The following is a 16608-nucleotide window of genomic DNA, read 5'->3' on the forward strand; positions in this document are numbered from 1 at the left end:
TAAGTACTTATAAAAGGTACTATTTGATATGTTAAATTCTTGTTTTAAATCTGAAAAAGCTTTCAAGGTACTGCCGTCATATAGCTGCCGTAAGCGTCTAATGCCCTGCCGTTCCCATTCTAATGATTTCTCTATATTACTTAGTTCTGGCAGTTTATTATTGTTCCATAAAGGAACATATTCTGATATCCCCTTATACCCCAGCAAAAGCTTCGCTGTCTGCCAGACTTTTTTAATCAGTTTGAACGTCGGGCACTTATGGAAGAATGACTCTGCCTCCAGAACCTCAAGTAGAGAGTTATGCGTTGACCTCATCAACATTAAACTCCTATTGGGATTCCCACCCTCATAATCTCCACAACCCCCAAGTGTTGGAGCTGGGATGCAAGAAAATATGTCCTAGGATGTGGAACCGCCACTCCCCCCTCTTTTAATGGTAACTGCATGGTTTGTAAGCTGATCCTAGGCTGACCCTTCTTCCATATCAGGTCTCTAAACAAAGATTCTATTCGTTTAAACCATTTATGGTCTATCCAAACTGAGGAGTTGTGGAAGAAATATAAAATCTGAGGTAACCAAATAATCTTTATTAGGTTACAGCGCCCAGCTACTGACAGAGGGAGGCGGCTCCAAGTATCTCCTTTTTGCTTCCATTTAAGCAACAATGGACTTATGTTATCCCTGAGGTATTGGTTTAGGTCCCTGTCAATCCAGATGCCCAGATACTTTAATTTTCCCACTATTTTTCATTTGGGGATGTCTACACAGGTCTGGTTGCCAAGAGGATTAACCGGCAATAAGGCGGATTTTTCCCAATTGACAACCAGACCAGAAGCCCGTTCAAAACTCGCCGACCATTTGTATTACAGTTTTCAGTGAGGACTGGACATCACCTAAAAAAAAAGGACGTCATCTGCAAACAATGATATTTTATCCTCCTGCAACTGTCTCTGAAATCCTTGTACCTCGGTCATTGATCTAGTCTTTTATTGCCAGGGGTTCAATTGCAAAGGCAAATAATAAAGGAGACAGGGGCCATCTCTGCCTTGTTCCTCTCTCAAGCCGAAAAAGACTTGAGTATTCATTATTGATCTTTACCTTTGCGCGTGGTTCAGTATAAAGTATTTTCACCCACCTAATAAATGAAGAGCCAAAGCCAAAACTCTCAAGTACTCTCTATAAATAATCCCATTCTAGGGTGTCGAAGGCCTTGGCTGTGTCCAAGGCTAACACAGCCCATGAACCCTCCTCATCTGTTGGAATCTGCATATTTAAGAAAACTCGCCTAATATTAACGCTGGTCGACCTATTGGGGATAAACCCTGACTGATCCGAATGTATCAGATTTTGTATGTGTCTGTTTAGACGAGTTGCTAGAATTCTAGCTAAAATTTTCACGTCCGTACAGAGAAGAGAGATAGGGCGATAAGATGAAGGTTCTAACGGATCTTTCCCCTCCTTATGAATTACAATGATGTTAGCTTCCGACATTGATGTGGGCAGACCCCCACTGGATAGTGCCCACTCGAAAGTTTTTAGTAATTCCGGGAGCAGAACCTCCCCATATTTTTTATAAATTTCTATGGGGAGCCCATCTGGACCTGGGGCTTTCCGATTGGACATCCCAGCTACAGCACAATGGATTTCCTGCAGCGAGATTGGAGCTTCTAACTCTCTTTTAGCCTCTGTTGATTTGGTCGGGGTTGATATTTCCTGAAGAAAATCATCAATTCTCTCCCTCCCTTGCTCTCTATTGGATGTATAGAGAGATTTATAATAATTACTAAATACTTGGATTATCTCTCCTACATCCGTCGTAATCCCTCCTCCTGGGGCTCTGACCGCAGAAACAACCGGAGGGGAGATGTTAGCTCTAATCAAAAAGGACAGCATACGACCGACTCTCTCTCCTTCTCCAAATTGACATTGTTGCTGAAATATTCGTTTATTCTCTGCCTTCCTCATGATGGTCATTTTGTAAGCCCGTTGTCTTTCTAGCCAATCTTTCTGGGTATCAACGGTTGGATTCATCACATAGGACCTTTCTGCAAGCAGCATCTCTTTTCTAACATCAATCTCCCTCCTTTTAGAAATCCCCTTCACTCTTTCTACCTGTTGAATTAAAAGGCCCCTGAGGTAGGCTTTCAGGGAGTCCCAGACCACCCCCCACGACACTGTGCCAGTATTCATTTGGACAAATTCTTGCAGTTTTTCTACTATTCCTCCAGAGCTGCCCATCAGTTCTAGCCAAGTTGGATTTATTCTCCACTCGATGCGTTGGGCTTTACCCCCAGCGTTTACAACCAACGACAGTGGGGAGTGATCAGAGACCCCTCTTGGGCCATATTCTACACCCCTTATCAACAGAAATGCTTCACTATTAGCTAAGGCCATATCAATTCTAGATGAGGTAAGGTGAGTACCTGAAAAACAAGAATATTGGCGCTCTTGCGGATATCAGGTTCGCCATATATCAAATAGTCCCGTTTCAGATAAAAAGCAGGATAAGCGGCCCTCAGCCGCTGTGTTAGGTTCCCACCTGGGAACAGTCCTATCTAAACCTCTGTCTAAAACTTAATTGATGTCCCCCACCACAATAATGGGGATACCCACTTTGTTTAATGTAAATGCCACCAGTTCTTGTGATACCTCAAAATTAAATAGGGGGGGTATATAGATATTCGCTAAAACATATCATTTATTCTCAATTGAGCAGAACAGAAAAACAAACCGGCCCTGTACATCAATGTGACTTTCTCTACAGGAGAAGATTAATTCTTTCCCAATCATTACGCTCACTCCCCTCGAGTAGGAGGTGTGAACCGAATGATATTGGGAACAAAATTTCTGACTACGCAATAGCGGAATGGTATCCTTGGTCAAATGCGTCTCCTGGAGAAAAAGGAGTCCGGGCCCTGACCCCTCTAATACAGACAGAACTATCTTTCTTTTGATTGGGTCCCTCAGGCCTCGGACATTCCAAGAAACTATACTAAAGGTTTTATCCTGCATAAGCATAAAAAACGATATTTCAAAAATAACAAAAAGAGAAAAAAAAAACGTATCAGGGTCAGGCAAGTTAGTGAGAGTTCTATGGACCCTCCCCAAACCAGTCTGACCCTCCACCCATTTGTATTCCTTCTTCTTCTTTAATGTACAATCCAACCATTTCTCTAAGTATATCTCAAAACATATCCATATCAGTGTTAATATTTGTAGTGCCTGAAATACTTGAGGTGCACATAATAATAAATATGGTGCATCCACCCAGAGCCCACCCCCCACCCTCCCTTACCCTCCCACCTCTGTCCACTTGGGCTACCCATCAAGGGTTTTCTCGTGACCCTACCATACCTATCCCCTCTTACATCCCATCCTTGTAGTCTCAAGTTTATAAGTGCAAAGTGTATCCAAAATGGGAGCCTCATTTGCGCCTTAACAAACATTCCTCTAAATAACAAAACATACAAATCAAGATGCACTCACCCTCCTCCACACTGGATTTCCTTTTATTCCTATCATTATGATAACATTATACCGTTATACCATTTTATACCATTTTAAAGTGTTATTGAAAGAAAAAAAGAGAAAGGGTCCTTTCACACGGGGCGGATCAGTTCTGATCCGCCCCGTGGATGTCCGTTTGCTCAGCGGGGATCACTCCGCCGATCCCCGCTGAGCAGGGAGATGACAGGTCTGTCTCCGCACACTGTGCAGGGACGGACCTGTCACAGCGCCGCTCTCCCCTATGGGAGATCGGATGACGACGGACCGCAGTGCCCGTCGTCATCCGATCCGATCCGCAGACGGATGGAAAAATAGCTTTTTCCTCCGTCACACTTTTTCGGATCGGAGCGGGTCGGATGTCAGCGGACATGTCACCGCTGACATCCGACGCTCCATAGACCTCTATGGAGCACCCGTTCAGGTCCGCCTGAAAAACTGACAGGCGGGCCTGAACGGGACGTTAGTGTGAAAGGGGCCAAAGAGAAAAAAAAAAATTCTCCATTTTCTTTCCCCATTTCTCCTATTACTTTACACAAAAAAAATAACAATAGAACAATATAATCGCATAAACAAGTCGCAGGTCACAAGACCATCTTGTTTTCCTCAAACCAATGGTCTGCCTCAGCTGGAGTATTAAAAAAATACGCTTGACCCAGGGCTGATACTCGTAAACGTGCTGGATACAATAATGCATATGTTACCTTGTACTTAAAGCGGGAGTCCGCCGGGAGTTCCGCCGTGTTTTTTTTTTTTTTAAAGCCAGCAGCTACAAATACTGCAGCTGCTGACTTTTAAAATAAGAACAATTACCCGCCCAGTGCGCCCCCAATGTCGGCACCCGAAGCCGATCTCTTGATCGTCTCTCGGGTGCTGCCGCCGCCATCTTGGGTATGGGAATCAGGAAGTGAAGCCTTTCGGCTTCATTTCCCGGTTCCCTACTGCGCATGCGTGAGTCGCACTGCGCAATAAGGATGGACCCGCTGCCTCTGGGATCTGTGTGTTTCCCAGCAGGCAGCGGGGGACTTTCGGAAAGGGGCGTAATCTACGCCCCTTTCCTCAGAGAGCTATCCCGGAAGTGGGTGCAGATACCTGTACTGTACAGGTACCTGCACCCCCCTCCCTCCTGAAAGGTGCCAATTGTGGCGCCGGAGGGGGGGAGGATTCCAATCAGAGGAAGGTCCACTTTAGGGTGGACCTCCGCTTTAATGAAAATACGTTTGATTGGTATAAATTCAGCCCTACGTTTTTGAAGCTCTGGGGAGAAATCAGGGTAAAAAGAGATCTTAGCCCCATTATACATAACATCTCCCATCTCCCTGGCTTTCCGTAACAAGGCCACCTTGTCATTGTGATTCCTAAATTTCAAAAGAAGGGGTCTGGGATGGCCTCCCATTTGGCGCATAGTCAAAGGAACATGATGCGCCCTCCAAGACAAAAAAAGGGAGAAAAAAATTGCAGAGCCTAGTATATCCCTGAGCCACCTCTCCAAAAACACTATAGGGTTTGAACCCTCACTTTGCTCTGGGAGGCCTAACACTCTAACATTATTTCTGCGATTTCTGTTTTCGATCGCATCAAGTTTTTCTGCCTGCATGTCCACTTTCCCCTTCAACCCCTTTATTTCATGTGACAGTGGAAACACATCATCCTCTAACGTGCTTATTCTTTCCTCTAAAGCTGAAGTCTTTTCCGCAATCCTACACAGTTCTTGTCCTGTGGAATGCCGTTCCTCCTTTATACTCTTCAGCTGGATATCAAGACTATCAATTGAAACCTTTCAAGTTTTTACCACATCAAAAATGTCTTTCAGTGAGGGCTCATCACTCACAAATATAGAGTCCACCATCGGGGGAACCGTTGGCACCTCTAAAGCTTGAGTAGACTTTGAAGGCACAGCTCCAATTTTTGCCCCCCCCCCCCCTACCCCTTTAGAACTCAGTTTTGCTGATTATGGGGGTAGGTGGGTTAGAAGAGGTCTGTCCTTGGCTCCTTCTATCTGAAGAAATGCCTGTAGTCATCTTAGCTTGCGGCGGCCACTGCTGGACCCCCCCTTTAACCGGCGACACTACAGTTGCATGGGCATATTTCTCCAGTTTCACAGCCGCTGCTGCTGCAGTCTGGCTCTGGTTCCTCTTGTCTTTGTCTTTAACAGATCGTGCTGGTAAGGCCCCCTCCGGTGGTGGCAGATCCTCCGCCGCTCTCCTCCTAGACATCTTAACTTTAGATGGAGCTTACAATGCCATGCTCAAAACTAGTATATATTGTCCTGCGATTTCATGCAGTTTTATGCAATTTATATTATACTATATATCTTGAATTCTATATATGTGTTGTTAATTGTACCCTTGAGTACTGGCCTTGATGCAGATCCAAAAATATTTTTCTTGGAGAGAGATAAAAGGATAAAACGTACAGTCCAGGCAGGGGGGAAAAAGAGAGATCACAGGAAGCTAATAGAAAGTCACTCACCACCTTGTCTGAAATGCCTGCCCTTCCAGGACTAGGGCTGAAGTGATCCAAACACCGCACTCTGCCACCACAGACCCCAAGACTTAATGGGTCCTATGGGAATACCATCAATAGCGGCGTCAGCAGCTGTAAGGGGGGGAGAGCAGATATCACACCAAGATCACATGGAGATAATGCTGCGGGGGCGCTCAAGCAGCACAAATAACACCGCCGACCCCACGCTCTCTGCTGGCTATCAGATCCTCCCGTCCAAGCCTTCCCTCTCTCAACACAAACAGCTGAGCAGCCGAGTGGAGCAGATCAGGAACCCAGGTTCTGAAGGGAGAGGCACCTCGGAGCACACATCACACACTCTCGCTCACTCTCTCCTGCATCTGGTCACTCCCTCAGCAGCCATCTTAGGTGAGGGCAAGGAGCAGCATGCTCTCCTGTAGCTTGGCGGTCATTTTCCCTGTGTTTTTGTCCTTTATACTGGACGCTCGGTGGCCATTTTCTTGAAGCCTGAGCACATTTTTTTTGGTCAGTCTCTAGGAGCAGCATGCTTTCCTGTAGTCCAGCGGCCATTTCCCCTGTGTTTTATGTCCTTATACTGGACGCTCGGCGGCCATTTTCTTTGAGCCTGAACACGTTGTAGATACAGTGCCTTGCGAAAGTATTCGGCCCCCTTGAACTTTTCAACCTTTTGCCATATTTCAGGCTTCAAACATAAAGATATAAAATTTTTATTTTTTGTGAAGAATCACCAACAAGTGGGACACAATTGTGAAGTGGTACGAAATCTATTGGATTTTTGAAACTTTTTTAACTAATAAAAAAATGAAAAGTGGGGCGTGCAAAATTATTCGCCCCTTTACTTTCAGTGCAACAAACTCACTCCAGATGTTCAGCGAGGATCTCTGAATGATCCAATGTTGTCCTAAATGACTGATGGTGATAGCCAAACCGTTCATCTAAGGTGTTCACATATTTGACTTATTTTGATAAGTTCATTTACAAGGAATGGGGTTGACCGCAACAGACCTTTTCAGTCCCCAAATACATGGTGGTGCGTTACCCCTTTGAGGAGAGCCTTCTCAAAAAATGGTTGGCTCCTCCAGTCGTGGACCCCCCGGTATCCAGGTTAAACAAAGTAACCACAATCCCGGTAGAGGAGACTCCTGCATTTAAGGACGACACGGACAGGAAGGCCGAGGCAGTGGCTCGTTCCTTGTTTACGGTTGTGGGGTCAACCATGCGACCAGTACTGGCATCTGAACTTGTGTCGCAGACACTAACTGAGTGGGCAAAACGGTTGCACCGCAAACTGGGAGAATAACAGGCTTCTCCTGTCTGCGTGGAACTAGCAGACCAACTAGTGCAAGGCCTTAAGTACGTTTGTGACGCGGCCCTGGATACTCTTCCGCTGTTATCCAGGGCTTCAGTGTCAGCAGTGGTGCTGAGCCGCCTGATTTGGTTAAAATGCTGGTCTGCTGACCAGGCATTCAAAAAAGCCCTGACCGATCTTCCCTTCCTTGGCGACCGACTCTTTGGAGCCTCTTTGGATGGCATTATTAAAAATGCCACAGGTGGTAAGCGTACTCTACTCCCACAGGCCAGGAAGGCTAAGGAGCCACGCTGTAGGCAAGGGCCCTCATTTTCCGCTCACAAACATCTTTTTCGTCCGCCCGGAGCTTCGACCAAACTTCCCCAGGACGACCACTGAAGGACCAAAGCGTCCCTGGAACGGGAAGATTAACAAGCCTGCGAGCAAAAGTGCTACCGCATGAAGGTTTGCCCCCCACTCTCGGCTGTCCGACCAATGGGTCTGCGATCTGATTTCCTCTGGCTACAAGATAGGATTCCTCTCTTGGGCGCAAAACAGATTCTTCCCCTCCAGCATACCCATACTACCAGCTCGCCGGGAGGCCCGCTTGGGGGGCGGTAAGGGACCTACTGAGTCGTAGGGTGATAGTACCTGTTCTGGAATCGGAATGTTTCCAGGGATTCTTCTCAAACCTGTTTGTAGTCACCAAGAAGGAAGAGATACGTCCAATCTTGGATCTAAAAGCCCTTAATTACTTTGTGAAAGTACAGAGGTTCAGAATGGAATCAGTTCGCTCAGTAGTCGCTGCACTCCATCAGGGGGACTCCCTGGCGTCCTTATACATCCAGGATGCATACCTGCACATACCCATATGCCTCCGGCATCAGAAGTTTCTGCAATTTGCCCACTACCAGTTTGTGGCTCTCCCTTTTGGTTTGGCATCAGCCCCCCAAGTCTTCACCAATGTATTGGCTCCTGTGTTGGCATTGCTTCAGCAAAACGCGGGATCATGATCGTGGGATACCTAGACGATCTCCTCCTGAGAGCATCTTCCGCCTCAGAGTTAGAGGAGGATGTGGCGATCACCATGCAGACCCTGCAGGAATTTGGGTGGCATTTGAACCTAAAAAAGTCGGTGATCATACCAACTCAGCATTTGGAGTACCTAGGCTTGCTGCTGGACTCCATAGAAGCGAGAGTGTCTCTCCTTTCAGACAAGCTGCAGACTCTCATCAGCAGTAAAACTGCTGATGAACCACAATTGGTGGTTGCTACACTTCTGCATCCGAGTCCTGGGACTCATGGTGGCCTCCTTCGAGGCAGTACCATATGCCCAGTTCCACACCAGAGTCCTGCAGAAGGAGATTTTGATAAAAAATGGGACAAATCTTCGTTCGACAAATTCAGGTGAGCTAGTTAGTCAGGGATTCCCTGATCTGGTGGCTGATGTCCCGGGTACTTCAATCCGGGAATTTGTTCCTACCTCTGTAATGGGCGGTGATCACAACAGACGCCAGCCTATAGGACTGGGGTGGAGTAATGGGTGTTCAGTCGACCCAGAGCCTCTGGTCAGCGGAGGAATCCAAGTTACCGATCTGCTCAAACTGAGAGCGATCAGGCTATGCCTCTCCACATGGTCGATAAGACTTTGAGGGCGTGCGATCAGGATCCAGTCAGACAACGCCACGGCTGTGGCATACACCAATCACCAAGGAGAAACAAGAAGCTCAGCCGCCGCACAGGAGGTCGCTCACATACTTCGGTGGGCAGAGTAACGTGTACCGGCCATGTCGGCCATTTACTTTCCGGGAGTGGAGAACTGGCAGGCGACAGATGCTAGACCCAGGAGAATGGGCGTTGCATCCAGAGGTGTTCAGGCTACTGTGCCTGTATTGGGGCACACCAGACATGGATCTTCTGGCCTCCCGTCTCAATTGGAAGGTGCCGAGATTCGTGTCCAGGACAAGAGATCTGTGGGCAGATGTGTCAGATGAGCTGGTGCCTCCGTGGGATCAGTACCAGCTGTTCTATGCCTTTCCTCCGCTGAAGCTGTTACCACGTCTGCTCCGCAGAGTGGAGTCCAGTCATTCTGATTGCCCCAGATTGGCCCCAGCGTCCTTGGTACACAGACCTTGTGCGCCTGGTGGCAGACGCCCCCTGGCGACTGCCGTTACGAGAAGACCTTCTGTCTCAAGGTCCGATTCTCCATCCTGCTTTACCATCACTGGTTTTAATGGCATGGCTATTGAGAGCCAGGTGTTAAGGAACCAGGGTGTTTCGGACTCGGTGATCCCAACTATGCTGAGAGCATGGAAATATTCTTCTCGGAAGATATATTATTGTACCTGGAAGGTCTACAGCTCCAGGTGTGAGGAGAAAGGGTGGCATCCATGCTCTTTTTCTATATCCAGGTTCCTGCTGTTTCTTCAGCAAGGAGTAGACCAGATATTGGCTTTGAGCTCCATTAAAGGACACATTTCAGCTTTGGCTGTCTTTTTTTCAGCGACCCCTGGCGTCTCACTCTCTAGTGAGCACTTTTGTCTAAGGGGTCCGTCATGTAGTTCCTCGGGTGTGTCCACTGTTGGCCCCGTGGGATCTGAATCTGGTGTTGGCGCTGCAAAAACCACCATTTGAAAATATCAGAGAGATCCCGCTGTTGACCCTTTCCCAGAAAGTGGTCTTTCTAGTGGCCATCACATCGGCCAGGAGGGTGCAGAACTGGCAGCCTTGTCCTGCAAGTCGCCCTATCTGGTTATCCACAGGATAAGGCGGTGTTGCGTCTGCAACCTTCTTTTCTGCCGAAGGTGGTCTCGGCGTTTCACATCAATGAAGACATTGTGTTACCATCTCTGTGTCCTAAGCCGACACATCCTAAGGAGGTGGCCCTCCATTCCCTGGACGTGGTTCGGGCTCTGAGGGTGTATTTGTCTGCCACGGCTCCCTTCTGGAAGTCAGACTCTTTTATTTTTTTTTATTTTTTTTCGGTGGCTGGTCCAAAGAAAGGCATGGCGGTCTCGCCTGCGACCATTTCCAGGTGGATCCGACAGATTGTAGTACAAACCTACGCCTTGAAGGGGCAGATACCCCCCCCTTTCCAGTCACGGACCACTCCACGAGGGCAATTGGAATGTCTTGGGCCTTCCGACATCAAGCATCTGTCGCTCAAGTGTGTAAAGCGGTGACCTGGTCGTCTGTTCATACCTTCACAAAATTCTACAAGGTAGATGTCGGTACATCGGCTGATGCCTGGTTTGGCCGCATAGTTTTGCAGGTGGCTGTATAGTTGCAATTGCTTATACAATTTTTTTTCCTTTTTCCTGTTTTTTTGGATAAATATGCAGTACCTTTAACCACTTGACCACTGGGCACTTAAACACCCTTAATAACCAGACCAATTTTCAGCTTTTGGTGCTCTCGCATTTTGAATGACAATTACTCAGTCATGCAACACTGGACCTATATGAAATTTTTGTCCTTTTTTTCACACAAATAGAGCTTTCTTTTGGTGGTATTTAATCACCGCTGGGTTTTTTATTTTTTGTACTATAAAAGAAAAAATACCGAAAATTCTGTAAAAAAACAAATTTTTCTTTGTTTCTGTTAGAAAATTTAGCAGATTAGTAATTTTTTCTTCATAAATTTTGGCCAAAATTTATACCACTACATATCTTTGGTAAAAATAAGTACAAATTGGTGGATATTATTTGGTCTTTGTGAAAGTTATAGAGTCCACAAGCTATGGTGCCAATATCTGAAAATTGATCACACCTGAAGTACTGACGGCCTATTTCAATTCTTGAGACCCTAACATGCCAGAAAAGTACAGATACCCCCCAAATGACCCCTTTTTGGAAAGAAGACATTCCAAGGTATTTAGTAAGAGGCATGATGAGTTTTTTGAAGTTGTCATTTTTTCCCACAATTCTTTGCAAAATCAAGATTCTTTTTACTTTTTTTTTTTTTACAAAAAGACCCCGCATCTCACCTCTAAGCTGGGAAGCCTGAAAAAAAAAAAAAGATTCTGGCTTTGATCGTATTAGCGATTCGGTAGAAGCACCGGAGGGCGGCGGGAGATGTCTATGGCTGGGTATTGCAGGGTATCACCGACTATGGCTGGGTATCTCAGAGCATGGCGTTGCAGAGTACTGCGTTGCAGAGCATTGCAGGGTATTGGCGGGTGTTGCAGAGCATTGCAGAGTGTTGCAGGGTATTGGCGGGGGTTGCAGGGTATTGGCGGGTGTTGCAGGGTGTTGCAGGGCGTTGCGGAGTGTTGCAGGGCGTTGCGGAGTAATGCAGGGCATTGCAGAGTAATGCAGAGTAATGCAGGGAATCGAGGGGTTAATTTTCAGTGAGCAGCGATGTGGGCACTGCAGATGCAGCCCACATCGCTGCTGACATCAATCTCTTCCCCCTCCGCTGTACCGATCGGTACAGAGAGGGGGAGGGAGGAACCTGACGCCGGCTTGTTTACAAGTGATCACTCCGTCATTTGATGGAGCGATCACGTGGTAAACGGCCACGATGAGCGGCCGTTTACCGTGATTCGTGATGCGCCGGTCCACTGGACCCAGCGGTCACGGATGCTCTCGTGTGCGCGCCCCAAGGGGCGCGCGAGAGCAGAATTCTGGGAGGCCGTTAATTAACGGCCTCTCAGAGTTAAACAACCGCCCTGAAGCTGTTAATCGGCTATGGGCGGTTGTTAAGTGGTTAAGTAAAGGCACTGTTGCATTTGTTACCGCAGTTTTGGTGCGGTTTGAGGGTGGTGTCTCTCTGTTGAGGAGCACCCGGTGTTTGTGGTGGTTTTTCCACACACTGTTGATTTTGTGGGTAAAGTTTATATTAGTTCCCACTTGTCATGGTGGATGAAGTTTTTATGCTGTTGACCCACCCCTTGTTTTGGCACTGCTTGGGGACGTCCCAATGGCTAATATAGGAGCTGTGTCAGTCGGTGAATACAAAAGAAAATAGGATTTTTTGTACTCACCGTAAAATCCTCTTCTCTGTAATTTAACGACTGACACAGGACCCGCCCCTCCTATTTTTCTTTCCGTTATACTGCTTGTTGACGTACTGAGGCTGCATGGAAGGCTGGGGGTTGTTACTTACCCTTGGGCGGAACTCAAAGTTCTGTGTTTTTCATAACATGTTATGCCTAGTCTTCTTCTAAAGGTGGCATAACAATGGATAAGAGTGGAGCTGTGTCAGTCGGTGAATTACGGAGAAAAGGATTTTACGGTGAGTACAAAAAAATCCTATTTATCTTTTTTTTTTCTTTCATTTAATTTTTTTTTCAACTTTTTTTTTTTTGTAAAAAATAAAAAACCCAGCAGTGATTAAATACCACCAAAAGAAAGCTCCTATTTGTGCGAATAAAATTATAAAAAAAATTCATTTGGGTACAGTGTTGCATGACCAGGCAATTGTCATTCAAAGTGTGACAGCACTGAATGCTGAAAATTGGCCTGGGCAGGAAGGGGGTAAAAGTGCCTGGTTGGCAAGTGGCTAAGTGAACCTGTTGCTTTTGTCCTGTATGAGAAATATATATGTTTTTACTAAAGCGGAACCCTAGACACGGATCAATGCAGTTCTGTATTCATAATTACAATCTAAGTTATTATTATTTTTTAATTCAAACAGTGCAAGTACCTTAATTTGACTTGGTATCAGCCTCTTGAAGAAGAGCTCAGACTGGGAGAGGTAGAAGGAGCACAAGCTGAGCTTTAATGTTTGTGTTAACATATAGCGTGCAGATAGGAGGAGAGAGCAGAGTGATAGAGATGAAGCTCATCAGTTTTCTGCCTCTCCTTTCACTTTCCAGTCTCAGGCTGGGGGTGGGAATGAGCCCTCTAAATGATATATCACTAAAGCAGAGAAATATCAGGTCCCTTATCTTCCAGGAAGGGGGTCGTGTAAATCTCCTGGATTGATGGAGAGAGAGGCAAATTCTTTAGCAGATAAAATCTTTCCCATATAAGGATAATGTATCACCTGTGTGTATAGTGTTACTGGAGTCCGGCTTCCAGAATAACATCTTTGGAGTAACCTTGATCTGCCGAATTGCAAAACCTTTCACTCTGGAGGCATAAAATGTCGGCTTTCCTAACCACCTCCCACCCGCCATATAACAAAATGACAGCCAGAAAGTGGTTCTGTTATCCTGACTGAGCCTCATATGACCTCCAGCAGGATAAGCTGCGATCACACGCCTGCGGGGGCTCACCGCACAGCGATCTGTGGTGTGTCAGTGTGACACACCGCATCTTTGATCGTGGTAAAGAGTCTATGATGTAGGCTCTTTCCCACATGATCAGCTGTGTCCAATCACAGCTGATCAGTGTAAACAGAAAAAGCCGTGTATTGGCTTTTCTTCTACTCTCACTGACGAGGACGATTAGAGGAGAAACCAATCGGCTGCTCTCCTGATGGGGATCTGCGCTGATTGATTGTCAGTGCAGCCCCCCCGAGGATGCCCACCCATGACCACCAGGTGAGCCCACCGGGGATGTTAATCAGTGCCCATTAGGGATGGCACGCTATGCCCATCAGTGAAGCCTGCCTGTGCCTCCTGATCAGTGCTGCCTATGAGTGCCCATCAGTGCTGTATATTAGTGCCTCATCACCAGTGCCACCTCATCGGTGCCAATCAGTACTGCTTCATCAGTGCCTCATCAATGAAGGAGAAAAAATACTTATTTACAAAGTTTTGTAAGAGAAACCATGAACTTCCCCTTTAAAAAAAAAAAGTTGGGTCTTTTTTATTTGTAGTGCAAAAAATAACCCCAGTGGTGATCAAACACCACCAAAAAAAAGCTCTATTTGTGGGGGGAAAATGATAAAAACGTTGTTTGGGGACAGAGTCGCATGACTGCGCTATTGTCATACAAAATGTGATTGCGCTGAAAATTGTACTGGGCAGGAAGGGGGGAAAGAGCCCTGCATTGAAGTGGTTAATGATCCTGACAAATGATTGTAGAGTTGTCTCTGTATGTGTGCGATCCTCTTATACAGGGCATCCAGAAAGTATTCACAGTGCATCGGTTTTTCCCCATTTTATGTTACAGCCTTAATCCAAAATGGATTCAATTCATTATTTTTCCTAAAATTCTTGAGTACTGTCCGTGATACTTTTTTTATTTGCACTAACATACAATTTTTCAGGACAAGCTTTCGGGGTATGTCCCCGTCTTCAAGGTCAAAGCAGTACTGATTTACAAATTTTTAAGCAGAATGTAGAAAAAATAAAAACACCTCTGAGGGAAAGAAGAGAAAAAAAGAGAAAAAAAAAAAAAACAACAAAAAAAAACACATACAAATCAATGGCAATAAAGATAAGAGAAGAGTTAGTGAGATAAGACAGAGGGAGAGCTATGGAATGGGGGGGGGGGTTCCTAAAATTCTTCAAACCATTCCCCATAATGACATTGTGAGAGAAGTTTGAAATCTTTGCAAATGTATTAAAAATAAAAGAAATGACCAGTACATAAGTATTCACAGCCTTTGCTCAATACTGAAGCACCTTTGGCACCAATTACAGCCTCAAGTCTTTCTGAGTATGATGCTACAAGGTTGGCACACCTATTTTTTGGCAGTTTCTCCCATTCTTTGCAGGACCTCTCAAGCACCATCAGGTTGGATGAGGAGCATTGGTACACAGCCTTTTTTCAGATCTCCAGAAATGTTCAATCGGGTTCAAGTCTGGGCTTTGGCTGGACATTCACAGAAGTTTCCCAAAGCCAATTTGTTTCTCATGGTCTGACAGTCCTTCAGGTGCCTTTTGGCAAACTCCAGGCAGGCTGTCATGTGCCTTTTACTGAGGAGTGCCTTCCATCTGTCCACTCTACCATACAGGCCTGATTGGTGGAGTGCTGCAGAGATGGTTGTTCTTCTGGAAGGTTCTCCTCTCTCCACAGAGAAACGCTAGAGCTCTGTCAGAATGGCCATCGGGTTCTTGGTCACCTCCCTGACTAAGGTCCTTCTCCCGCGATCACTCAGTTTGACCAAACAGCCCGCTCTAGGAAGAGTCCTGGTGGTCCCAAACTTCTTCCATTTACGGATGATGGAGGCCACTGAGCTCATTGGGACCTTGAATGCACATGATTAGTAATAAACCAGCAGTAAACTCAAATTTGCCACCAATCATCATTATCATCATGATCTACCTTTATAACCTTCTACCCATAGGTAAGAGTGCTAGGACCATAGTTGTTTGTTCCCTCTCTTCCTGTTATAATCAATTACCATTGATTATGAATTTATAATTCATTTTAGGTACCCCCAATGTATAGCTGCTCCTGATGAGTGGAAACAATCCACGAAACGCGTCAAGCTTTTATTATTTGATGCTATGCCACAGTAATCATGTGTCTACCATGGGTTGACTTGTTTGAATCATCAATCCAACTTTTTTTTACCTACTATGTTTTTACTCAAATTTGAGTTTTCTGCTAGTTTATTACTAATTATGTGCAACAATGTTACTATGCTATGAATTTTTACTATGTCATGTATTACTCATGCTTACCTCCATTCTGTATCATATATATTGATTTACCATTAATGCTTTTTATGGCACTTTATTGTGTTTGAATCAATCAATATTGAATTAATTATTACTATCTACCCTAGTGGGGTGTTTCATACAAAGTCCCATTGCCCTCTTTTTTCCCCCCTTCCCCTCCTTATCAAATAATAGGGATGGAGACCTGTGTACTGTATAGTCATGGCCTCATACAAAGTCCCAACCATATTTTCTTTACATGTATACCATCAGTGTTTTTATAGATTTTTTTTTGTTTTATCTCCCTCAGTGCGTCCAGAGGTGAAGGTGTGGGGTCGTGCTCAGCAAGATGGAATAACAAGACTTCAGTGCCTGGTGTACGGATTTCACCCCCGACCTGTGGATGTGAAGTGGATGAGGAATGGGAAGGACCATCTTCCTTCAGATGAAATGAGTCCAACTCTCCCCCATCCTGATGGCACCTATCAGATCAGAGTCAGTGTGGAAGTGCCAACCCAGGAAGCCGACACTTACTCCTGTCATGTGGACCACAGCAGTCTGGAGGAAGTTCTCACTAAGAAATACGGTGAGTAGAAGAAGAAAGTTTGATAAAATATCTAACCATGACTACACATGAGGTGTGTGTATGTGTATGTGTATGTGTATATGTATATGTATATATATATATATATATATATATATTATACAGTTGTGCTCATAAGTTTACATACCCTGGCAGAATTTGTGATTTCTTGGCCTTTCTTCAGAAAATATGATGGATAACACAAAAAAACTTCTTTCACTCACGGTTAGTGTTTGGCTGAAGCCATTT

At 45.5% G+C, this 16608-nt stretch overlaps 1 protein-coding gene across 1 annotated transcript in view; it reads left to right on the plus strand.

Annotated features, from left to right (window-relative positions):
- The window catches only part of LOC143984145 (class I histocompatibility antigen, F10 alpha chain-like), a 112850-nt gene extending 96462 nt beyond the window's left edge, over positions 1–16388 (plus strand). Inside the window, exon 4 of the mRNA XM_077484457.1 lies at positions 16087–16388. Coding sequence (XP_077340583.1) covers positions 16087–16370 — 284 coding nt within the window. The 3' untranslated portion in view covers positions 16371–16388. The remainder of the gene's footprint in view (positions 1–16086) is intronic.
- The last annotated feature ends 220 nt before the right edge of the window (positions 16389–16608 follow it).

Source organism: Lithobates pipiens, unplaced genomic scaffold, assembly GCF_037356315.1.
Source record: "Lithobates pipiens isolate NorthernLeopardFrog02 unplaced genomic scaffold, aLitPip1_a1.2 Scaffold_1, whole genome shotgun sequence".
NCBI lineage: Eukaryota > Metazoa > Chordata > Amphibia > Anura > Ranidae > Lithobates > Lithobates pipiens.